This window comes from Urtica dioica, chromosome 11 (assembly GCF_054948205.1).
Source record: "Urtica dioica subsp. dioica isolate 48M chromosome 11, U.dioica_male_clone48M_v1_H2, whole genome shotgun sequence".
Taxonomy (NCBI): domain Eukaryota; kingdom Viridiplantae; phylum Streptophyta; class Magnoliopsida; order Rosales; family Urticaceae; genus Urtica; species Urtica dioica.
In genome coordinates, this window is record NC_142766.1 from 22,631,137 (window position 1) to 22,654,796 (window position 23,660).

At 35.8% G+C, this 23,660-nt stretch overlaps 6 protein-coding genes across 6 annotated transcripts; 3 read left to right on the forward strand and 3 right to left on the reverse strand.

The window, feature by feature from the left end:
* The first annotated feature begins 4,239 nt into the window (after positions 1-4,239).
* On the forward strand, positions 4,240-6,635 carry LOC149382523 (GDT1-like protein 4). The gene is made up of 9 exons (XM_089630280.1): positions 4,240-4,585; positions 4,663-4,728; positions 5,041-5,184; positions 5,356-5,454; positions 5,544-5,616; positions 5,694-5,779; positions 5,890-5,973; positions 6,055-6,114; positions 6,211-6,635. The coding sequence occupies exons 1-9, from the start codon at positions 4,499-4,501 to the stop codon at positions 6,397-6,399; spliced, it is 888 nt and encodes a 295-aa protein (XP_089486406.1). The 5' UTR covers positions 4,240-4,498; the 3' UTR covers positions 6,400-6,635.
* Positions 6,636-6,733: 98 nt separating this feature from the next.
* Positions 6,734-10,556, reverse strand: LOC149382524 (uncharacterized). Its single transcript, XM_089601509.1, has 5 exons — positions 9,994-10,556; positions 9,490-9,632; positions 9,025-9,120; positions 7,672-8,329; positions 6,734-7,347 (listed from the first exon to the last, which is right to left on the reverse strand). The coding sequence occupies exons 1-5, from the start codon at positions 10,455-10,457 to the stop codon at positions 7,194-7,196; spliced, it is 1,515 nt and encodes a 504-aa protein (XP_089457635.1). The 5' UTR covers positions 10,458-10,556; the 3' UTR covers positions 6,734-7,193.
* A 1,778-nt stretch (positions 10,557-12,334) lies between these two features.
* Positions 12,335-13,507, reverse strand: LOC149382525 (disease resistance protein RLM3-like). Its single transcript, XM_089630281.1, has 2 exons — positions 13,025-13,507; positions 12,335-12,706 (listed from the first exon to the last, which is right to left on the reverse strand). The coding sequence occupies exons 1-2, from the start codon at positions 13,486-13,488 to the stop codon at positions 12,577-12,579; spliced, it is 594 nt and encodes a 197-aa protein (XP_089486407.1). The 5' UTR covers positions 13,489-13,507; the 3' UTR covers positions 12,335-12,576.
* A 1,413-nt stretch (positions 13,508-14,920) lies between these two features.
* Positions 14,921-16,040, reverse strand: LOC149382526 (disease resistance protein RLM3-like). Its single transcript, XM_089630282.1, has 2 exons — positions 15,577-16,040; positions 14,921-15,080 (listed from the first exon to the last, which is right to left on the reverse strand). The coding sequence occupies exons 1-2, from the start codon at positions 16,038-16,040 to the stop codon at positions 14,990-14,992; spliced, it is 555 nt and encodes a 184-aa protein (XP_089486408.1). The 3' UTR covers positions 14,921-14,989.
* Positions 16,041-17,436: 1,396 nt separating this feature from the next.
* On the forward strand, positions 17,437-19,070 carry ATA1 (TAPETUM 1). Its single transcript, XM_089601510.1, has 3 exons — positions 17,437-17,477; positions 17,645-18,063; positions 18,691-19,070. The coding sequence occupies exons 1-3, from the start codon at positions 17,437-17,439 to the stop codon at positions 19,068-19,070; spliced, it is 840 nt and encodes a 279-aa protein (XP_089457636.1).
* Positions 19,071-20,666: 1,596 nt separating this feature from the next.
* Positions 20,667-22,775, forward strand: LOC149382528 (pentatricopeptide repeat-containing protein At2g22070-like). Its single transcript, XM_089630279.1, has one exon. The coding sequence runs from the start codon at positions 20,794-20,796 to the stop codon at positions 22,453-22,455; it is 1,662 nt and encodes a 553-aa protein (XP_089486405.1). The 5' UTR covers positions 20,667-20,793; the 3' UTR covers positions 22,456-22,775.
* The last annotated feature ends 885 nt before the right edge of the window (positions 22,776-23,660 follow it).

A 23,660-nucleotide genomic window follows, 5' to 3' on the forward strand; every position in this document is an offset into this window, starting at 1 on the left:
CATATCAGGTGCGACAATGTCGCACCTAATATGTTTTTTAAATTAAAAAAAAATTACAAAATCAGAAATAGAGGGGGGGGATGCTGATCGATCCATGCGGCGGGGCGGGGGGCTGGTCCAGGCGGCGGCGGGGCAGGTTGGGAGAGAGAGACAGAGTGAGAGATGGCCGGTGAGACAGAGAGAGAGAGAGAAATAGAGGGGGACGTACCAGGGAGGGCCGGCAGCGGCGGAGCGGAGAGGGACGACGGCGGGGACTGGCTGAGAGAGAGAGACAGAGTGAGACGGTGAGAGACGGCCGGTGAGATATAGAGAGAGAGAGAGATGGGGACGTAACAGGAGGGGCCGGCAGCGGCGGAGCGGGGAAGGACGGCGGCGGGGGCTGGCTGAGAGAGAGAGACCTTGTGAGACGGTGAGAGAGAGAGAGAGAGAGTGAGTGAATGTGTGAAAAAATGAGAAAAGTCGGGTTTAAAACCCTAATAATCATATTGGGTGCGACAATGTCGCATCCAATATGAAATCCCAAATCCAAAAAAAAATTCGGCGGGATTCGCTGACAAATTTAATTTTAAAACTCATAGGGTGCGACATGTGTCGCACCTAAAGGTATTAGGTGCGACAATTTCATATTAGGTGCGACATTGTCGCACCGAATAACACTAAACATTAGCGAAATTTGTAGTCATCCGGACGAGTATCCGGTGCGACATGTCGCACCTAATATGGGCTTAAGTGCGACTATTAGGTGCGACATGTCGCACCTAATACCCTTCCGCACCCAATATGTTAATTTGTAGTAGTGGTGAGCATTGCGCCCGCCGGGATTCGATCCCTCGTCCTCCTCTTGGGAAGAGAGTGGTGTTACCACTCGACCCAAACTGACGAGAGGCGAATTATGACGTCGCACTTGGCATTGACCATATAAATGGCATTAAAAATACTAATTTACAAGTATACAATTATTATAATTGCTAACCTGAGTTCATTCTCTATATAATTCTTAATAGTTGTATTTTGAGAATAAATAAAATGTTTATTATCTAGTGAAAGAGTGGCCAACTGGCCATAGTTCATACGCTTTAGTATTTTATGAGCTCTTTTGGGTCAAGGGTATACATTTTTTTCAAAAGAAAACAACAGTTTGAATATTCGTGTTATGTATAATTAGAGGACACATTTAAATATTCAAGGCTGTACATGCACTACTGTCGTTATTTGCTCCAAGATTATATTTATAATTCAAATTTAAGGACAAAAAAATAGAAATTCGAAGAACAGTGAATATTTAAAGGAAACTATAAGGTAAAATCAAATTTTCTATTATGTTTGGAAATCAACAATTTTGTTAAGAAGAACGCAAAAGATTATGTGCAATTTTGTAAATTCTCATTTTCAATTTTTTTCAGAAAAAATAAAATCTCAATTTCAATTATAAACTTTCCCTCAAATTTTATTCTCTTTAAATTTTCGTAAAACCAATTACGATAAAAAATATTAATATAATAGAATCTCAATTTTCTTCTTATATTATTCAGATTCCAAACATACCATAAAAAATGATTTTTAGTTCTTGGACTATTATATTTTTTAGTAAGGACACTATTAGCCCGAGTTACATCAAATATATGAGAGATATAGAGTTGAAAGATTATATTCCCCGCATATATAATAAATAGTAATTAAATAGGTGGCATATTCTCAAAGAGTTTGAAACGTACGACCTTACTAAACCAGCCTTATGCGGACTTATCACTAGGCCGACGTAGGAATTATTTTTTACTATATATTCTTATTTGTGCTTTTAAATTATTTATTTTGCTTACCACAACTTTCGAATTTTGTCAGATATCTCCCTCGCGAATAAAAATAAAAACAATGGCTCCACCTAATCGTAATTACAGTAATTATTTAAGTTGTCCCACGTCATTTGTTGATGTGTTGATGACATGTTGCGTGACAATTTTATTTATTTATTTATTTTATTTTCGCCTAAGCGTATAGTCTTTACCCGAACCCGTTTGTGCGTGACTTTGGAAATGAGTGGGTTGTGGGTCTCATGACCTTTTTGGGGCAAACAAATTAGGTGAGGTTGGCCCTTTTATTTATGTGGCCATTTTCAAAAGATGGGATCAAAAGCCACTCTCTTTTTCTAGCCTTACACGTGCTTCCTTCCCATTGGTCCCCTTCCTATTTTTGCATTTTGTATTGCCATCCCTCGCACGTGTGTTTTTTTAACCCACTTTTTTTTAGTTGTTATAAATATTCGATTGGAACTTGGTCATATAATGGCTCTTTCTTGGAGTTGGGTTGGGTGGTTGCTCAATCTTTGTTATTACTCATTCAAAACAAAACAAAAAAAAACATTACAAAAATGTCAAATGTGAGAGAGTTAAGAAAGGGGACATGATTGTTAATGTATGTTATGTTTATTTTCTTTTCCAATTGTATAGAGGGTCATGTGCGTTTAAAGCAAATGGTAGCACCACAAAGAGAAATGAAAGAAAAAAACAATCTTAGAAGTGTACACTTTTGAATTATATGTAATTTCGTTGGATTTAGACCACTTGGCACCAAAAGGAACAATAAAGAAAATACCACTTACATTTTTTTTTGATAGAGAGAGTGTGGCCAACCAAACGGTGCCGAGATAATGCGCTCAAGTAAAACTCTAGGGCCGAGTCTGTTACCAATATTACATATTACACTTTACGAAAATAAGAAATATAACATAAATATTTCAGTGAAAATCGTTCGGATAAAGGTATTTTGGACAAAAAAAAAAAATTTCCAAACAAAAACTAAAGAGAAAAAAAAAATACCATTAAGATGTTCTCCACAAATGCGGGACTGTCTCATTTTCAATCCCTTTAAAAAGTTTATATAATTTTCTTAGCTTTGATCATAAAATTCTCATTCATCTTAAACTCATATTTAAACAAATGAATAATCGATTTTAAGGATAGACCACCTCACTCAAATAATTTTTACGCTGAAGCTGATATTAAAATTATATAATATTTAATTCCATTTTCGTTCCAACATGGGCACCCATTGACCATCCAACCCAATTAAAATTGTTTTCTTAGTACTTGTTGAATAAATTTTGGAAGACAATATCCATGTAATTTCTCTCTCTTTTATCTGCCTATGTTGGGCTTTGTGTGAAGGGCTTTCGCATCACCTCATAGTCATGACCGACAGACCAAATTTCCGCTGAATTAAAATAAAATCAAAATAAATAATAAAAAAATGCACAACATTACACTATAGAGAAATTGCTTAATTTACCACCAATTTCATAACATTTTTCCATTTTCCACCAAAATGCTAATTTTTCCCAAAATGCCACCATATATATCAACAATGTTGACATCTATGTTTGTTCTTCACTATTAGATGTCAACATTGTTGACATAGAGGTGGTATTTTGGGAAAAATTAGCATTTTGGTGAAAAGTGGGAAAATGTTATGAAATTGGTGGCAAGTTAGACAATTTCTCTACACTATATTGAAAAGGTAAAATATCAATTGTATCCTGTTAAAAAAAGTCGAGGCATTTCAAATTGTTTGTTGGCACTGACGAATTTTCAGTTTTAAGAAATATCAAACATATCTTTTTGATTTAATATAAATGACGTATATCTCCGCTAAAAATATGTTACATTGCAAATACTATTTTTTTGTTGATTTTTTACAAAACAAAATTTTGAACGTAACAAAATTCCCTTAATGAAATAATTCATTATTTTTTATTTTATACATAAAAAATTAAATTAAAAAAAATTTTATAAAAAATTTAATGATTTTTTTATATAAAGAAGTTTTGATTTTTTTAAATAAAGTAGTAAATAAGTATTAATTTTATTAAAGATATTACGAGGAGTTCAAATTATTTTTTTGTAAAAAATAAACAAAAATAATGTTATTTATAATAATATGGTATTTTTAAGAGAAATATATATTATTTATATTAAATTGAAGAAATATATTTGATATTTTAAAAAATTGAAAGTATAAATAACGTATTTCGATTAAGCCGAAATAGCGAAAAAAACTTACACTAAAACGATCATAAGCATGTTGGATTGATATGTATGATCAGAGCTCTATGTAAATAATTAGATTTTTTCTGATAATAATAATAATAATAATTATTATTATTATTTTTTTTTTGGTACAGTAAGAAAGCAGTAATGTCAAAGATTCAACACGGTATAGGAATAGAATTGAACCTTAATTTATAAAAAGCGAACTCCGTTACACTTCAAGCTTTTAGAGATCTTCGCGAGATCTCTCTATTCTCCCTGGGAATCTCCTATTATCCGTACGATCAAGATCAACTAAGAAAAGGCCTTCTCTTTCTTTTTGGATCTTCAAGCTGTTACAGAGAATTCAGATCCGCTCGCAAGAAATTTTCTCGGCTTTCTTTCACCTTCCGATCTCTGAATTTCCTCAGAATTTCTCTCTCGCCGAACAGTCGAAGTCACTGAAGACCAGAAATATGGCTGTGCGATTGAGAGGGGGTAGATTAACCTCGCTTTCATTTTCTCTTCTCATCGTCCTATTTCTCTTTACAGTCTCCGCTCAGGTCCGTTTCTTATTCTCTCTCGAATATCCACAATTCGTCTGCTCTCGGTGTATTTGTATTGATTGGCCAAATTACAGGAGTCTGGGATTGAAGGTGAGAGGGGAGATTCTAGCGGATCCATAGATCTGGGTCGTCGCAGTAAGGTATGTGAAGTTTCAGTTCATTTGGATAATATGTTTGTTATTCGAGAATGTTTGTGAAAATTGAGTTAAATTGAGCTCTCTATAGTTGATTCTTGATTGAAACCCCTGTGGTCAACAAGACCTACAACCTTGCCCAAACTAGATTTCAAACTTAGGTTAATTTTTTAAATTCTAGTGCCTAACTATACAAATTTTAAAAATTTCTTTGCTTTTGACGTTCTTAATTATTGTATTAATAACTGTTGGATGTTTGCCATATTTGTAAATAACTAACTGGTTTATACTGTTTTGGTTCTTAATTCATATGTGTAGATTAGCATAACCAATGTAGAGAGGAACTCTGTTGAAGCAAAACCTCTAGATGAGGATACTATTGGTTTCGGTCTCAATGTGGACTCTGGTCTCGGAGTATTCGATGCATTTGTTGCAAGTTTTTCAATGATTTTAGTCAGTGAGGTTTGTCATTTCTCATCTCCAATCATGTACTCATTAGAAGTTTGATTCCTCAGCTTTGTTACGGGACGTGACTTGTCCCAAAATCACTAGATATTTCTCTCCTCGGTACCTATATAACTGTCCTTTCATTTGATTAGTTTTATACTGCTTCCTTGAAAATGGGTCTACTAGATTGGAGACGAGACTTTTATTATCGCAGCTCTAATGGCAATGCGTCACCCAAAGTCCATTGTTCTATCTGGTGCACTCTCTGCATTGGTTGTCATGACAGTAAGTTTTCAAATTTTGGGGTTTTTCTTTATCAACAAAAATCTTTTACACTACGTGTAATCTCCTAACTTCATGTGTTATAATTATAGGTACTTTCAACTGGGTTGGGTCGGATTGTGCCGAATTTGATATCAAGGAAACACACTAACAGCGCAGCTACAGGTATCTTTTCTCTGCCTAGCTCGCATTTGGTTGATTGTCATGGTTTGGAATAAACTCTTCATGCGTTCGATTTGCAGTTCTCTATTTATTTTTCGGGTTGCGGTTACTTTACATTGCTTGGAGATCTGATTCAAAAGCGTCCCAGAAGAAAGAAATGGAAGAGGTGCGTTTGTTTTCTACAGTAATTTCATTCGCAAATGTGCCAAACCAATCTGCAGTTTTGAGCTTTGTTATCACATATCCATGATTTCGGCTTTGTTATTCTGCGTATAGGTAGAGGAGAAACTCGAGGCCGGACAAGGAAAGTCAACCTCCCGGCGTTTCTTTTCGAGATTTTGTACTCCAATATTTTTGGAGGTATGTGTGTTTCGCTCATTTGATACTCTCATTTAATGATGTTCACGACAATGACTAAAAATCCCCCACATTTTTATGCAGTCATTTATCCTAACCTTCCTGGCCGAATGGGGAGACCGTAGCCAGATAGCAACAATCGCTGTAAGATAAACATAAAAAACATGTGACATCTCATCTCATTTTTTTTTTGTATAATCTGAGTTCGAGATTTTAACGGATTTAATCACGACCGTACAGCTGGCGACACACAAAAACGCGATCGGTGTTGCGATCGGGGCGACAATCGGACACACTATCTGTACATCTGTGGCTGTTGTTGGTGGAAGCATGTTGGCCTCGAAAATATCCCAAGGCACGGTCGCAACCATCGGAGGATTGCTCTTCCTCGGATTTTCATTGTCCTCGTATTTTTACCCTCCTCTCTAAGTTATAAATGTAGACTAACCTGATTCTTTTCTAAGAGCTTCACATTGTTTTAGTTTATTTTCCTTGTATTTTCTGTTCCTCTCTCATCCCTGCAGTTATCTTGAATAGAAGAAAAAGAAAAAAAACAGCATATGAACACAAGCTATTCTGCTCTCGCACTTTTGTACAATGATACACATATAAATATATTTTGAAGCCTGCTTGCCTTCACGTTTGTAGAGCAATGCAACTCTCTATCTTCCTTCTTTTAATCCTTTTTTTCTTTTTACTATATTCTTTTCTTTTTCTTTGCGTATCAATTTTAGTTTTGAACTTCAAAATTATACTTTGGCTTCCTCATCTTCATGAGTAGTTTTTATTTTTATTTTAATCTCCACTGTTAGGCAATCATTAAGATTTTGAAATGAACAAATTGATATAAAATGTCATTTGAAATTGAAACCTACATATTAACAAAAATAATCAGAGTCTTAATTTTTAGCAAATTAACTAAAATATGTTTTGACACTGTCATTAAATATTATAATGTTATATACAAATTATATACCACTTTAAAAAAATATAATGACATGTCAACAAAATTATTGACACTTTTAAATTTTGGAAAAACTTTTTCAAACTACTATTTAACTGCAAAACCCAATCTAAAATTCTAAATACATCAAACTGATAAAATTCAAATGAGAAAATGGCATAACATAACACTTTGACTGACTAAAAATATCGGACCAAACCGGTGAGAATCACATAGCAAATCTTCTTTTTTTTTTTTTTTTTTGAAGAGCAAGAGGGACTTAACAGAGGCAACATGTGACAGCTATGCTTGTAGCTGCAGCTGAGGTTGTGACGACGGCGCCAACCAAGGTCGCCCCTTCCTCTTTCTTCTTCAGAGCCTCCAACTTTTTCTTTACGTCTTTTACAATCCCTTCTATCAATCTTGCTTCCGACCTATAGTTTTGAGTCAAATTGATTAAAGACCTCCTAATTTGATTCAATTTACATGCGTACATAAACAGAAAAAGAAATAAATAAGAGAGATTTAATTAAGAGTCCATCACGTAAAGAGCAAACGTTTCGTAAATTTTAAGTAAATAGCTACTTTCATATATTTACAAACGTAAATCTTAGGTAAATAGTCATTTTTATTTATTAGGCCACGTCATCTTTATACTATTTAGCTAAGATTTACGAAACGCTGACTGTATAGCAATTCCAAACGTTTTAATTGGTTATTTACCGAATTTTTTTGTTTAATTAATGATGCCAAATTACCTGATGGTTTGAGTGTCCCAACCGGAGAGATTGGCGGCTTTCTTCAAAGCCTTCTTCCACGCCTTCTTTTTCCGCTTCCCGTGGGCGCTCACTAGTCTCTTGGAAATCACGAAACTGCCCTTCTGTTTCCTCATGTCGGAAGGGTCAACGCGGTAAAACACCGGGACCACGATCTGTCCCTTCTTGTCCTTGCACCGCATGATCTGGACCAGCTCGTCCAGGCACCGCGATGACGTGGCGTAGTTCTCCGAGAACACGATCACCGAGAGCTTGGCTCGCTTGATGGCCTTGGACAGCACAGGCGATATCTCGTCCCCGTTTCCGATCTTGTTCTCGTCAACGTAGGGTTTGACTTTGCTCTCCTGCAACGCGGCGCAGAGATGACCCGTGAACCCGTTTCGCGTGTCCTCTCCTCTGAAGCTCACGAACACGTCACACCTTTCGCTCGAAAACCATGAACCCATAATTTCTTTCTCTGATAATGTTTTCTGATCTCTTGCTAAATCCTCGTTTTGTATATATGGCTTTGCTTGACGAAAACATAAGGAAGTTTTCATTGCCGTGTTTTTTGAAGAGTTGACCTTATTACGTGCGAATGGTCTACAAGAATGCCGTAAAGTAAACAAAACGGACTGAACATAACATTTCCGTGTATTTTCTTAGAACACAACCTGAAAATGTAACATGAAACTTGTTGAACTAAACTTGTATTCCTCGTATTATTGGTTTTGTAATATATATTTTTTTTAAATCAATTTTTATTTATTTTATGAAACTTAACACCTAAATAATAAAAAAACATATATTTGTAAACTTATGTAATTTGTTCACAATTAGAAAAGAGAATTCAGTCATTCAAATTCGAAGTACTTGAAAATAATTCAATTAAATAATAGGCAAGATTTCACATTAGTCTTTACTTTAAAATAACTAGCCAGAGAATGTTTTGTAGGTAGTCAGTGATGTTCGTATGAACTATGTTACCCTTATTTAAGTTAACAATTAAAAAAACTAAATAGTGTATATTCGGCCCTTTTTACATTGCAGATTTTTTTTATACTGATTCACATATAGACAAGTATTTTTATTATGTTCACTATTTTAGACCCGTCCATTTTTATAGGTAAACCATTTAGACCACTTTCCACACTTTTGCACAACCATTTAAACATTTCTCAAGCATCTAGACTCCAAAGATCATACACAAGGTATATCAATATCTTGAATAAGCAATAAGAACGAAATAGAAACAAGCATGCAATATTGGACTGGATAAAACTTCAATGAATTAAATACAGAATATATAACCACAATTGAATCACACCTATAACCACAATTAAATCAATCTATAACCACAATTGAACACTCCCGTAAGACTTGTTTTGATCTCTCGTTGATCTGAAATGTCAAGTAATGGCTCGATTGTGGCCTTACCACAAATATATTCCCCTAATAAACTTGCATAACACAATAAAACTACGGAAAAAAAATAATATTGGCATCACATAACACTATGACTGACTAAAAATATTGGACCAAACCGGTGAGAATCTTTTTTTTTTTGAAGAGCAAGAGGGCCTCAAGCCCTCAACAGAGTCAACCATCTCAAACTCTTACCATCACAAGTCAAACCTCAAAAGTCAACTTTTCACTGCTCTAGGCATAGTACATTAACTTGTTCGTCCCCAAATAAAGACATTCACAACAATTACTACACCACAAAACTGCTTTAATTACAAAGAATCTCTCTAATTTGATATCACATATATTATTAAACAAAACAAAAAAAGTAATATTAATACCCTCAGGCAGTTCAACATGTGCCAACAGCTATGCTTGTAGTTGCAGCTGAGGTTGTGACGACGGCACCAACCAAGGCCGCCTCTTCCTCTTTCTTCTTCAGAGCCTCCAACTTTTTCTTTACGTCTTTTACAATCCCTTCTATCAATTTTGCTTCCGACCTATAGTTTTGAGTCAAATTGATTAAAAATCAAGACCTCCTAATTTGATTCAATTTACATCCATACATAAACAGAAAAAGAAATAAAGAGAGATTTAATTAAAAATCTATTGGGTAAATAGCAACATTTACAGTTTGACATTGCTAAGTAACCAACGTTTCGTAAATCTTAGGTAAATAGCTACTTTTATATATTTACAAACGTAAATCTTAGGTAAATAGTCACTTTTATTTATTAGGTCACGTCATCTTTATGACTATTTACCTAAGATTTATGAAATGTTGACTATATATATAGCAATCTTAAACGTTTAAATTGGATATTTACTTAATTTTTTGTTTAATTAATGATGCCAAATTACCTGATTGTTTGAGTATCCCATCCGGAGAGATTCGCTGCTTTCTTCAAAGCCTCCTTCCACGCCTTCTCTTTCCGCTTCCCGTGGGCGCTCACGAGCGTCTTGGAAATCACGAAACTGCCCTTCTGTTTCCTCACGTCGGAAGGGTCAACGCGGTAAAACACCGGGACCACGATCTGTCCCTTCTTGTCCTTGCACCGCATGATCTGAACCAGCTCGTCCAGGCACCACGATGACGTGGCGTAGTTCTCCGAGAACACGATCACCGACAGCTTGGCTCGCTTGATGGCCTTGGTCAGCACAGGCGATATCTCGTCGCCTTTTCCGATCTTGTTCTCGTCAACGTAGGTTTTGACTTTGCTCTTCTCCAACGCGGCGCAGAGATGGCCCGTGAACCCGTTTCGCGTGTCCTCTCCTCTGAAGCTCACGAACACGTCACACCTTTCGCTCGAAAACCATGAACCCATAATTTCTTTCTCTGATAATGTTTTTTGATCTCTTGGTAAATCCTCGTTTTGTATATATGGCTTGATTGACGAAAACAGAAGGAAGTTTCATTGTCGTGTTTTTGGAAGAGTTGACCTTTTTACGTGCGAAGGTAAATGATTATTTAGTGGATGCGTGGTTGAATGGGCAACATATATATCTACTGTTTGTTTCGAGTCCTTGATATTAGCTTGTCATCTAAATTAATTAGAAATGTGGAAAACAATGGATTAATAGTCAAGTAATTAAATATATGTATATTGGTCTACAAGAATGACGTGAAGTAAACAATACGGGCTGAACTTAACATTTCCGGGTATTTTCTTAGAACACAGCCTGAAAATGTAACATGAAACTTGTTGAACTAAACTTGTATTCCTCGTATTATTGGTTTTGTAATATTTTTTTAAAATCAATTTTTATTTATTTTATGAATCTTAACACCTAAATAATAAAAAACATGTATTTGTAAACTTATGTAATTTGTTCACATTTAGAAAAGAGAATTCAGTCATTCGAATTCTAAGTACTTGAAAATAATTCAATTAAATAATAGGTAGTCAGTGATGTTCACATTAGTCTTTTCTTTAAAATAACTAGCCAGAGAATGTTTTGTAGGTAGTCAGTGATGTTCATATGAACTATGTTCTCCTTTTTTTAAGTTACAATTAAAAAAAACTAAATAGTGTATATTCGGCCCTTTTTACATTGTAGATTTTTTTTTATACTGATTCATATATAGACAAGTATTTTGATTATGTTCACTTTTTTAGACCAGTCCTTTTTTTTTTTTTTTTTTTTTTTTTTTTTTTGAAGGAAAATTTTTAAAGCTAAACCATTTAAACCACTTTCCACACTTTTGCACAACCATTTAAACCACTTTCCACACTTTTGCACAACCATTTAAACATTTCTCAAGCATCTAAATTCCAAAGATCATACACAAGGTATAGCAAATCTCGAATAAGCCATACGAACGAAATAGAAACAAGCATGCAATATTGGACTGGATAAAACTTCAATGAATTAAATACAGAATCTATAACCACAATTGAATCAATCTATAACCACAATTAAATCAATCTATAACCACAATTGAACACTCCCGTAAGACTTGTTTTGATCTCTCGTTGATCTGAAATGTCAAGTAATGGCTCGATTGTGGTAAGACCACAAATATATTCCCCTAAACTTGCATAACACAATAAAACTACGAAAAAAAAACATTAAAAAAACACTAAGAACTCGCAACAATTTGAGCTCAGAAATAAATGACCAGTATATACAAAATGCACTTAATATCATGCAGCTACGCCATATATTCCCTTTTTTTTTAATTATATTCTGTTTCCTTCACATATTTGCAAAGATTGATTCAACAAAATCATACTTTGGCATCCAGTAGCGATTCCGCGAAGCATTATAAATGTGTGTGATCGCATACATAATGTATATCCATGTAAGAATAATATAGTACATTAAAAACAACTTAAAAAGTTTTAGTATTAATATATTGCGATAGGTGTTGATGTCAAAATTAAGCCTCAAAAACCACGAAAAATTTGAGATTAGGATGTCGTTTGAGTTATGATTAGGATGTCGTACAAGAATATAAAGTAGCTCACAACAATGAACAATTCGAAATGAATTGCATGAAAATGAAATTCGAAACCTTGATTTCTGTGGAAAATGAAAAAAAGATTTGGTACAATTTCTATGATTTTCAGCGTCATTTCACACGTTTCAGATAAAACTCAAGTTAGCGAATTGCATCACATATAACTTTGTCCGACGAACAATATGATGAGTACAACACAATGGACCAAACTGTTGATAATCACACAACAAAATCTTTGACGAACAAGTCCAACCTCAAAAGGTCAACTCTACAAAGGGAGTAGTTATTAGTGAGATGATAATCACGCTAGTTTTTTGTTCATTTTTTTTTGCTCGGAGACCACCACGATAGTTATTATACCATTCTGATTGTTTGGCATTAGACTGTTTCCGAGGAATCGCGACACATACAAAAGCCCCGGATATACTTATCTTATACACAATAATAAACAACAACAATGAATTTGTGGTCAACACTTTAATTTAACATGTTCCAACTCCTATGGTTGAAACGGCGGCGCCAACAATGGCCGCCTCTTCCTCTTTCTTCTTGAGAGCCTCCAATTTCTTCGTTACGTCTTTTACAATCTCCTCTATCAATTTCGCTTCCGACCTATAATTTTGACGAAAACAATACGACGCGACAAGCTAGATGAAATATTACTTTTCGAGGGACTACCTACTATGAATTTTTTTTTCATAGAAAATGAAAAAATAAAATGATAATTTGAAAGGGGGCTCAATTTTGTTCTTCAACACTTTTTGCTAGTTTTAATTTTTTAGAAATTAGTTCTCTTAAAAACTTATTTTGTACATTGACCCTCGGGTACTTTACATTTTTGACTCTTCTCTCTCCGCTTACTACTAAAGATAATTTAGAGACGCACAAAGAGAAAGATAGATAAAATATAATTAATGATGCGAAAAAAACCTGATAGTTTGAGTGTCCCATCCGGACATATTCCCGGATTTCTTCAGAGCCTCCCTCCACGCCTTCTCTTTCCGCTTCCCGTACGCGCTCACCAGCGTCTCGGAAATCACGAAACTGCCCTCCTGTTTCCTCACGTCCGAAGGGTCAACATCGTAAAACACCGGGACCACGATCTGTCCCCTCTTCTCCTTGCACCGCATGATCTGAACCAGCTCGTCCAGGGACTGCGATGACGTGGCGTAGTTCTCCGAGAGCACGATCACCGAGAGCTTGGCTCGCTTGATGGCCTTGGACAGCACAGGCGATATATCGTCCCCGTTTCTGATCTTGTTCTCGTCAACGTAGGGTTTGACTTTGCTCTCCTGCAACGCGGCGCAGAGATGGCCCGTGAACCCGTTTCGCGTGTCCTCTCCCCTGAAGCTCACGAACACGTCGCACCTTTCGCTCGAAACCCGAGAACCCATTTCTTTTTCTGATAATGTTTGTCTCTCTTTCTCTCTTGCGAAATCCTCATTTTGTACAGTACGGCTTTGCTTGACGAAATCGCAAGCGTGTTTTTTTTAGTTAGTTGACTTTATTATTACGTGCGAAGTTAAATGGTTTTTTTAGTGGACGCGTGGTTTCAATGGGCAACATATATATACTGTTTGTTCAGCTCTTTTATTTTAGCTTATAATTTATTGATTAATATATGCAAAAAATAAATGGCTAATAATGGAGTAACTGAATATATCCAATCGATATCTTGGTTTGAAAATCTGAACGCGCGTGCGTCAATATGCTATAATACATACTTTCCCAGAACAAGCTGATCGCAACATGAAACTTGTTGTACTTGTAGTCATCAAATTTGATGTTATAGCATTTAATCTTTTTTATAGAATATTTTTAATGAATACTAACTCCTAACCAACCTGAAATATAAAAAAAATAAATAAATAAATAAATAAAATTATATTATTTTCCAAGGTTAAAACAATTTTGGCAACTCTCGCACCTTGGTCCTAGAGACGAGCTCTTCACACATTCTACTCGGACTAATGTTGACATCGCAGCGCATGTTCGAGGAACTCCCGAGCTCCGATCGATAACTCATTTTTATTATTTATCTCGAGAATCGAAAACCACTTTCCAAGATAGAAAATCAACAAGCTCAGAGAACATCGATCTCCCGAACGACATATTAACAACGCTCTCGAGCACTAATCATTACCTGGAAACGACAATTCAATTTACTTGGTATCTAAGATTGGTCTTTATGTGACATGGGTATGCTTATTTAGTAGTCCTGATTGTTGGCATTAATACTCACACACACATCTGTGACATGGCTAGGGGATTTGTTACGATCGATGACGACAGCTAGCAACAATTTAAAAAAAGAAAAATGAAGGCTAACGTAAAAAGATGAGAAAAAATGGAAACACCTACAATCCATAATCAATAATATGTTCTTCGACTGCCTCCAACGCGGCGACGACAACCAAACGCAGAGCTACCTTAATTATTCAACTTTATATGTACTAATTTATTATGTTTATACTTGATATTAGAAGTTAAAGAATTTATTTACTTCTAATATTATTGATAGAGTGGAGTCGGAGAGAAATATAGATGGAAAATTTGAAGAGATTATCCATCCATCTGAGCTCACCCCCTTTTTTTTTTGTTATGATCTTCTGATTTTTGAAAGAAATGAAAAACAAAAAGTTAATTTTTTTTTTTTTATATATACCCTCTAATTAACAATTCATATACATACACATCATTCTCAATGTATTTTTTTTTGCTAAACACAACTAAAAAACAACTTGAATACTTTCTTTTTCTCTTCCATTCCTTTCACTCCATAAAATAAAATAATTCACTATAGCATCCTTCCTATCAAGCATAAGTAGTTAATATTTTGTTGCATATTTGTATTTTTTTTTCCTTCTATTCCTATTATAAGCATCAGTTAAAGTCCTAGACGACAATAACCATGGAAGCCTCCTCCAGCCACTCTAACTTCTGTTTTATGTCTTTCACGATTGCCTTTATCAGCTTTGCTTCTGACCTGTAATTAGTGTCAGTACACCAATTAGTTAGTAATAATCACAATTGAACAATACTTGTAATTAAGTTGTAACATATTAGTTAATATGAAAATTAATTTGAGATAACGTACACGCATAATGGGATATGATAATATACAACAAGAGAAATATAAAAATAGAATCAATGATATTATCTCTAGAAAAATCAAACCCCATTAGTTAAAGTTACAAATTATGAATTTAAAAATAAAACATCATCTTAGTATATACAATCTAAAGTACTATATATAAAGTCTTAAGTATATCATTATAGTTAGGCTTCATATATAATGTATGGATACATATGTATTGACAATCCAATTTACACATGCTGACATGCATACATTTAATATAATAATTTCAAAAAAAAAAATTATAACTATATGTTAGATACAAATAATATTTACATAAATACATAAAAAAACAGTATTAAAGTGAAATGAAAAAGAGAGATATTAATTAGGGCAAATTAATTACCTGATAGTCTGAGTATCCCATCCAGAGATATTCGCGGCTCTCTTCAAAGAGTCCCTCCAAGCCTTCTCTCTTCGCTTCCCGTACCTGCTCACGAGTCTCTTGGAAATCACGAAACTGCCCTTCTGTTTCCTCACGTCGGAAGGGTCAACACGGTAAAACACCGGGACCACGATCTGTCCCCTCTTGTCTTTGCACCGCAGGATCTGAACCAGCTCGTCCAGGCACCACGATGACGTGGCGTAGTTCTTAGAGAAGACGATCACCGAGAGCTTGGCTCTCTTGATGGCCTTTGACAGCACAGGCGATATATCGTCGCCTTTTCTGATCTCATCCTTGTCAACGTAGGCTTTGACTTTGCTCTTCTGCAGCGCGGCGCAGAGATGGCTCGTGAATCCGTTCCGCGTGTCCTCTCCCCTGAAGCTCACGAACACGTCACACCTTTCGCTCGATAAACAAGAACCCATGTCTCTCTCTATCTCTCTCTCTCTCTCGCTTGTAAAATCCTCATTTTGTATTGCGTTTTGACGAAAACTGAAGGAAACTTCTCGTCATTTTGCTAACAACAGCATTAAAGGAGCTGAGGATGATTGGGTTATTATTTAGTGGATGCGTGGTTGAATGGACATTATATATTTAATGTCTATGATGATATACAGTTTAAAATATATATTAAATAATGGGCTATAGTAATGAACTGATTAGTGATTAAATATTTAAATATAGTGGTCCCTCAAATATGTATCTAGGGCTGAAAAAAATCTAAACCCCGTGTGCGTCAATGTGATATAGAAGAACTTCCTAGAACAGAACCTTAAAATGCAACATGAAACTTGTTGTACACTGATAACGTTCTATTATATTTTTGGAAGATAATTAGTATCCAATTTGGATTTTTGCAGGGGTTCCGTCTGCATGTTTGTTCTCACAATGTTACTTGTTATATGTATATATATATATATATATATATATATATATATATATATATATATATATATATGTCGTCATGGACCTCGAAACGACACTTATCAGTTTGTAATAACAAACTTAAGAACAATTTAAAAAATTGAGATTTGTTTTAAAGGTAGAAAACTATGGCCACAATGTGACCAAGATCGACCTTAATCACTAGAGTTTTCACATGATAATTGAACATACTACTTTCTAATGATATAAAAATTCATCACGTAATTATAATCATTAATCTCTCCAGAGTCGCAAACAAAATATATATATCTAATTGTTCAAATAGTACACTAATATTGCTTTACTAGTAATCCCTATTTCAAGATCGATTCATGTGAATTCAAACTTGTACATGATTATTAATCACCTCTCAATCTAAAAAACGTCTCAATACCATCTAGTACATTAAAAAAAAAAAAAAACTATCAAGTTAAAACCAAAAGCATCCAGAAATTGAAACAAATAAATTTTTTTTTGAAATATTAAATGAAACCACGAACTATAAACTAATCATGGCTACATCGTAGCCAATAAAATTTAAGTTCATAATAGAAATCACAAATAAGGCTAAGTAGGAGTTCATGACAACAATAATATCATGATAAAAAAAAAGTATAAGAAAGCCAATGTAGCCACTTTAGCACACCAAATTAATATGCCCATGGAGAGTGATCTTAACAAATTAGATACTCGTGATTCTGTTTTACTTGCTTGCTATAGTTAGGGGTTAGAAAGAAATTAACTGTATGCATCGTTAGGTGAAACATGAAACCAAATACCATATAATAGCTTCTAGGAGTAAAAAGCGTGGGATAACTAAACAAAGTAACAACTCCAAAGAGTACACATGCATACAAATACAACATGCATGAATTCGATGGTATACTATTAACATTAATGGACTCAAAATTAGGAGCTCAAAGTTTCCCTGACAAGAGGTTAGTATATATATATATATATATATATATATATATATATATATATATTCACAATTTTTATTTTAAAAGATTTATTTCAAGGAAGTTGAGTACTAAAATCATATAAATAATGTCAATATAAATTAATTTGTATGATATTAATGTTTTTTTTTTGGTATTTGTGTTAGATTGGTGGGAAAAGTGGCCATTATAACCGGGGGTGCCCAGGGGATCGGGGCGGCAACAGCCAAGCTGTTTAGCCAAAATGGGGCCCACGTGGTGGTGGCGGACATCGTGGACGAGGTTGGCGCTGAGCTGGCAGAGTCCATCGGAGGCCGGTACGTGCATTGTGACGTGACAAAGGAATCGGAAGTGGAATCGGCGGTGGAGGCGGCGCTGACGTGGAAGGGCCGGGTGGACGTGATGTTCAACAACGCCGGGATATCGGGCCCGCCCGGAGGAACCATAACTAGGGTTGACTTGGACAAGGTGAGGCAGGTGTTGGAGGTCAACGTCCTTGGGATTTTGCATGGAATTAAGTATGCCTCACGAGCCATGATAAATTCCAAAATCAAGGGTTCAATAATTTGCACTTCAAGCTCCGCAGGTAATTATATATGCATGTGCCTATATATATATATTACATTATTATATACTCAAGATCTGCTAAAAGTTATTTCTTTTATATATATTCTCTCAATTTAATTATTTTACTAATATGTATCACATGTTAAATAAATAAGGGTTCGGTTTTAAAATTAGTTAATTAACTTTTATACAACTTGTCTTCTTAATTTTAAGACGCCCTAAAATGATCGGATAGTTGTATGTATTCTACCTATAACCTTTTGTTTTTGCGTTTACATCCCTAAACTTTCAATTTTTAGTATTTTATAGCCCTTCAAACAAATTTTGAGTATACTATCTCTCGTCATTGATCGGTTGATTGTTTGAGAAGATTGAGGTTTGATATCATATACAAAATTCCATCATCGATGATAAATATTACTCTCATGAAATCAGTAATATATTTATATATATATGGTGAATGTGATCAGATCCTTGAACCACACTTCAATGTGACAAAAGAGAAACATATTTTTTAAAAAAAAAAAAACAGAGACAAATGTTAAGATATGGGATGAGATTGATCAGAATAGGATTCATGGTTCCTATATTTTGATAGAATTATGTGATGAATAATTAGTATATACTGATTTTTATATAATTGTAGGTATAATGGGAGGGTTGGGATCTCATGCATATACATTGTCAAAGGAGGCGATAAATGGGTTGGTGAGAAGCGTTGCATGTGAGTTAGGCGTGCATGGGATTCGCGTGAACTCAATATCGCCCCACGGCGTTCCCACGGAGATGCTTGTGAGCGCCTTCAGACAGCTCATCGGGAGAGCTGACATGGACGCCGCTGACGTGGCAGGCGTCATTGGGGAGAGAGGAAGCCTTCTACGTGGCAGGAGTGGGACCGTCGATGACGTGGCAGCGGCGGCGCTGTTCTTGGCTTCTGACGATTCGGGATTCGTCACGGCGCATAACCTTGTCGTTGATGGTGGTTACACTTGTGGTGATAGCAACATGAGTTTTATCTACCACTAGCTAGCTAGTTCGGGTTTTTTTTTTATATATATATATATATATATATATATATATATATATATATATATATATAACTAAGTTGTACCGTTATTCTGAAAAATAATATTAGTGTTTTGCTTATCAATAAATGATAATTTATTTTCAAAGAATTCATGGGTAATGTTATCATTCTCTCGTCTCACGACAATCAAAAATCCACATCCGTTCAATATTACTTCTTACTTAATTATGATGGAAGGAGCAAAACAGAATGTTTGGATTATATTTTCTTGTGTTGTGATAATAATTTTGAATTTGTGACATATAAAACCATTGGGGTTTATTTCTAAACTATGACTTGCACACTAGTTTAGAACCAAAATCCAATATGTCTAATTTAATAAAAAAAAACTATGATTAGTTTGCATTTTTTGGTACAAAAATACCCTCAATAATCATTCTTTTCGTTTTATTCTCTCTCTCTCTCTCTCTCTCTCTCTCTCTCTCTCTCTCTCTCTCTCTCTCTCTCTCTCTCTCTCTCTCTCTCTCTCTCTCTCTCCTTATGCTTAGCTTAGAAGACATTTTTCAGTGACGAACGATTCTTAGAATTCTGAAAAAGTTTGTAAACAATTTATGAAAATCTAGAAAATCATTTGAAGATTTATTGACATCGATGTCACTAGGCAAAAATGTAAATAAATCTTTAAACGAATTAGCATTTTTTTCCCCAATTTTTCCAGATTTAAAAACAAAAATCTTCGTGGTGAGCTTTCTCTTCGCCGCGTATATATAGGGCTAGGTAATCCTAGGGTTTAAGATAGCGTGGGTTAGTTTTTTTGAAGAGAAATAAGAGAAAAAAAGCTAAGAAAAATGATAAAGGATAAAAGGATAATTGCACAAAAAGTGTGATCATAGTTTTGGATGAAATTAGATATATTGGTTTTTGGTCCTAAATTAGTGTGGAGCTTATAGTTTAAGGGGTTAAGGAAATTTGGATGGATTTTTTATTTTTATTATATGAAAATATATAACTAAATTAGAATTTTATTTATCTTGGATAAATGAACAAGTCCATGCAAAGTTGCGTGGGGTCATAAATTCATAATTGTTTCTCTTTTTCTTCTTAAGTAAAAAAAATTAATTCTCTTTCAAATTTTCATTTTTTGAATTTTTATGTTATGGTTTAATCTTAACCAAATTTTTTAATACACTTTTTTTATTGTCTAAAATTCTGAACTACATCTAAAAAAATATTTTGATTAAATTTTGTTACGATTAAATATTGGTTGTCTTATTTTAATAAAAATTTCAATTTATATTCGTTTAGGAAAAAAATCGGTTAGATGTATCAATTAATATGGTTTCATGATTTCATCTCGTGTTGATATCAGATTAAAAAAAAAAATACAAATAATAGGTCTACATTTTAAAACATGTAATAGAAAATTGTGAAATTTAAATTGAGTTAAAGAAAATCGGTATTCACTATAAAACCCAATATGTTTACATTGTCATTCCCGCCTCTAATTAAGGTACAAAGATACAAGAATACATACTAAACTCTCTTTTCTGTATATATACAATTTTCTTCTCTAGATTTCGCCGATCCTCATATTTTAGAAACGAATGATCTCAAAGTAAAGACTTGTAAAAATCAGAAAGACCGTTTCTTTGTCTTTGACAGTTTGACTCTTTCAAGCGGAGCGATATTCATGCGAAGGTTAAGCTTGAGCCTCACTAATGAATGGCTCGAATGCTTCACGCCAAAGCAGTGAAGGACGGAACTTTCCGGTGTTTAAACGTAACCAATTACCTTCTCAGTCTCTTAGCGAAATCTCACAACTTTACAGACGCACGCAAACTGTTCGATGAAATGCTCCACAGAGACGTTCGATCCTGGACGATTCTCATCTCTGGTTTCGCTCGATCAGGCTATTTCAGAATCTTCGTCGAGCTTTTCCGAGCGATGCAGAGTGAGCGCGTTCGTCCGAACGAGTTCACACTCTCCAGCGCTCTGAGATCGTGTTCCATCTCCGGCGAGCTTCGTCCCGGGAAATCAATCCACGGCTGGATCGTCGCGAACGGGATCGAACTCGACACGACTTTAGAGAACACGCTTCTCGATCTCTACGTGAAGTCTGGCGAGTTCCGTCACGCCGAGAAGGTCTTCAAGAACGGGACGGAGAGAGACACGGTGGCTTGGAATATAATGATCGACGGGCTTATGAAATCCGGGGACGTGAAGAACTCAGTTTCTTTGTTCAACAAGCTTCCTTTCAGAGACGTTGCTAGTTGGAACACGATGATCCACGGACTCATGAAGAACGGTCAAGAACGAACCGCTTTTGAGCTTCTATTTGAGATGCTGAGAAACGGACCTCGGATCAACGAGGTGACTCTCTCATCGGCTCTCGTTTTGGCTTCGAACCTGAAGCTAATCAAGCTCGGGAGACAGATTCACTGCTTGATTATCGGGCTCGGCGTGACTGACAAAGGCTTCCTTAGGACTTCGTTAATCGGATTCTACACAAAGCAAGGGAAGATGAAAGAGGCTTTGTCTCTGTCAACCACCAAAGAAAATCCGAATTTGCTGATCTCCGGTTATGTCCGAAACAACGATTACGACACCGCTTTACAGACATTCACGGCTCTGATACGGGATTGTTTCGGCATCGACATGTTCACGATCACAACTCTCGTGTCGCGATGCGAGTCTTTATCGCTCGCTCAGACGATCCACGGCTTCGCTCTGAAGCTCGGCCACAGGCTAGACTCGGCCTCAGCTTCCTCGTTGATCGCGATGTACTCGAAGAACGGAAGCCTGAGAGACGCTCGGAGGATCTTCGAAGAGAGCGGTCGTCCGAGCCGGAGCGTGGTGGTTTGGTCGTCGATGATCTCGGCTCTGGCTCTACACGGCGAAGCCATCGAGGCCGTCGACCTTTTCGACAAGATGAGGATCGAGCCCAACGAGGTCTCGTTCTTGGCGGTCCTGACGGCGTGTAGCCACGCCGGGCTGGTCGATCGGGGCCGAGAGTATTTCCGCGTCTTGGAAGAGACTCGCGGCGTGAATCCAACGGTCGAGATCTTGACTTGTATGGTCGATCTGTTCGGGCGGGCCGGGCGGCTGAACGAGGCCAAGGAGTTCATCGAAAAGCACGGGATTCGTGACTTGAGTCCGGTCATGAAGTCGTTCGTGTCGAGTTGTAGAATCCACGACGACGCGGAGATGGCGAAATGGGGTTTGCGATATCTCGAAATATTGGATCCGAACGGAGGTTCTTCTCGGGTTTTGGTGGCGAACATGTTCGCTGCTCGGAATCGATGGGAAGACTCGGCCAGAGTGAGGCGATCGATGCAGCACCGAGGGATCGAAAAGGATCTTTCAATTTCTCTGGTCAAACGGTGAAACCGAGTTCTTGCTAGTGAGATCGGGATTCTGGTGAAATGGCTGATCATGTTAGCTTTTGGAGTTGACTTGAAGTGAGGTCTTCTTTGAGAACAGAAAAAGAAAATAAACCAGAAAAAAATGTTTGATTGTTTTTACTTGATTGAGGTACGTATTGCATTCTTGTTTTGAAGAGAGGCAATGATTATACTTGAAACTGAAAAGGATTACGTGACATTTAAGAAATCAATGTGGAAATAGGCGACGACTGATAAACGACGTAATTTACTAGAAACGACAACCCGATGCAAAACGACAAATGTTGCATCACAACCTAGATACTGCAGTTGTATATATAAGCGCTTTTTTTTTTTTTTTTTTTTTTTTTTATAGCATCCTTCAGGAGGTACTTTAGTTAACTGGTCTAATTTGAATTTGAGTTTTGATGTGTATCAGTCATTAACTAAAGAAAAATGAGTTATATTTGATAAAGTTGCCCTATTAATTACCAGCTAAGATTGAAAAAATAACTAAAACAAATCACTTTCAAAAAAATTTAAACTCCGCAAGAAACACTACTACTACACACACACAATAAAAAAATTCAAAACAAGCAACATGAAAGCTAAACAACATCTCAACGACAATGAAACAAAGAGAAAACGACATTTATTGCCCTATCTTGAGATCAGTAAGCTTCTACGTCCTTTCATCTTTTTTTTTTTCATAAAATTTTACACTAAAAATGGATATTGATTTAGAAACAAAAGTGGAATGAGATATAGATGCCTACCCCTCAAAAAAATGGGGCAATCTAGTCTATTTCCCATCAACAAAAGTAAATAATAAACGACATACGACGAAAATAGTCAAAAACGACTATAAACGAATAAAATATGAGGAGACGAGAAAGAGTGCCATCTTTGACCCGCACACCCTCGGCCAGAAAGTCGACGAAAAACGTGGGAATTTCGAAAACTTTAAATGTGGAAAGCTATGAGTTGTGACAGTCACATAGGCCTTCACTCTGGCCCAAAAAAGCCCAGCCCAGTGGGCAGTGGGTTTGGTTCACCCTTTGGATAATCCATCTTCCGGCTAATGGCTATGATTATATATTATTAAAATTAAAAAGATTATTATGAAATAGGAGAGAGACCTAACTCAACTAAAAGACATAGCAAGGTGAAGGTGTAGTGACCCCGTTATAAAATTAAAATAAAATTCCT

Coding starts and splice junctions, on each gene's coding strand:
- ATA1 (XM_089601510.1), top strand. CDS start 17,437: ATGGACTCAAAATTAGGAGCTCAAAGTTTCCCTGACAAGAG. Junction 17,478..17,644: donor CAAAGTTTCCCTGACAAGAG/GTTAGTATATAT, acceptor TATTTGTGTTAG/ATTGGTGGGAAAAGTGGCCA. Junction 18,064..18,690: donor TTGCACTTCAAGCTCCGCAG/GTAATTATATAT, acceptor ATATAATTGTAG/GTATAATGGGAGGGTTGGGA.
- LOC149382525 (XM_089630281.1), bottom strand. CDS start 13,488: ATGGGTTCTCGGGTTTCGAGCGAAAGGTGCGACGTGTTCGTGAGCTTC. Junction 12,707..13,024: donor TGGGACACTCAAACTATCAG/GTTTTTTTCGCA, acceptor TCAAAATTATAG/GTCGGAAGCGAAATTGATAG.
- LOC149382524 (XM_089601509.1), bottom strand. CDS start 10,457: ATGGGTTCATGGTTTTCGAGCGAAAGGTGTGACGTGTTCGTGAGCTTC. Junction 9,633..9,993: donor TGGGATACTCAAACAATCAG/GTAATTTGGCAT, acceptor TCAAAACTATAG/GTCGGAAGCAAAATTGATAG. Junction 8,330..9,024: donor TACGGGAGTGTTCAATTGTG/GTTATAGATTGA, acceptor TTGTGTTCTAAG/AAAATACACGGAAATGTTAT.
- LOC149382523 (XM_089630280.1), top strand. CDS start 4,499: ATGGCTGTGCGATTGAGAGGGGGTAGATTAACCTCGCTTTCATTTTCT. Junction 4,586..4,662: donor TCTTTACAGTCTCCGCTCAG/GTCCGTTTCTTA, acceptor GCCAAATTACAG/GAGTCTGGGATTGAAGGTGA. Junction 5,185..5,355: donor CAATGATTTTAGTCAGTGAG/GTTTGTCATTTC, acceptor TGGGTCTACTAG/ATTGGAGACGAGACTTTTAT.
- LOC149382528 (XM_089630279.1), top strand. CDS start 20,794: ATGGCTCGAATGCTTCACGCCAAAGCAGTGAAGGACGGAACTTTCCGG.
- LOC149382526 (XM_089630282.1), bottom strand. CDS start 16,040: ATGGGTTCTTGTTTATCGAGCGAAAGGTGTGACGTGTTCGTGAGCTTC. Junction 15,081..15,576: donor TGGGATACTCAGACTATCAG/GTAATTAATTTG, acceptor CACTAATTACAG/GTCAGAAGCAAAGCTGATAA.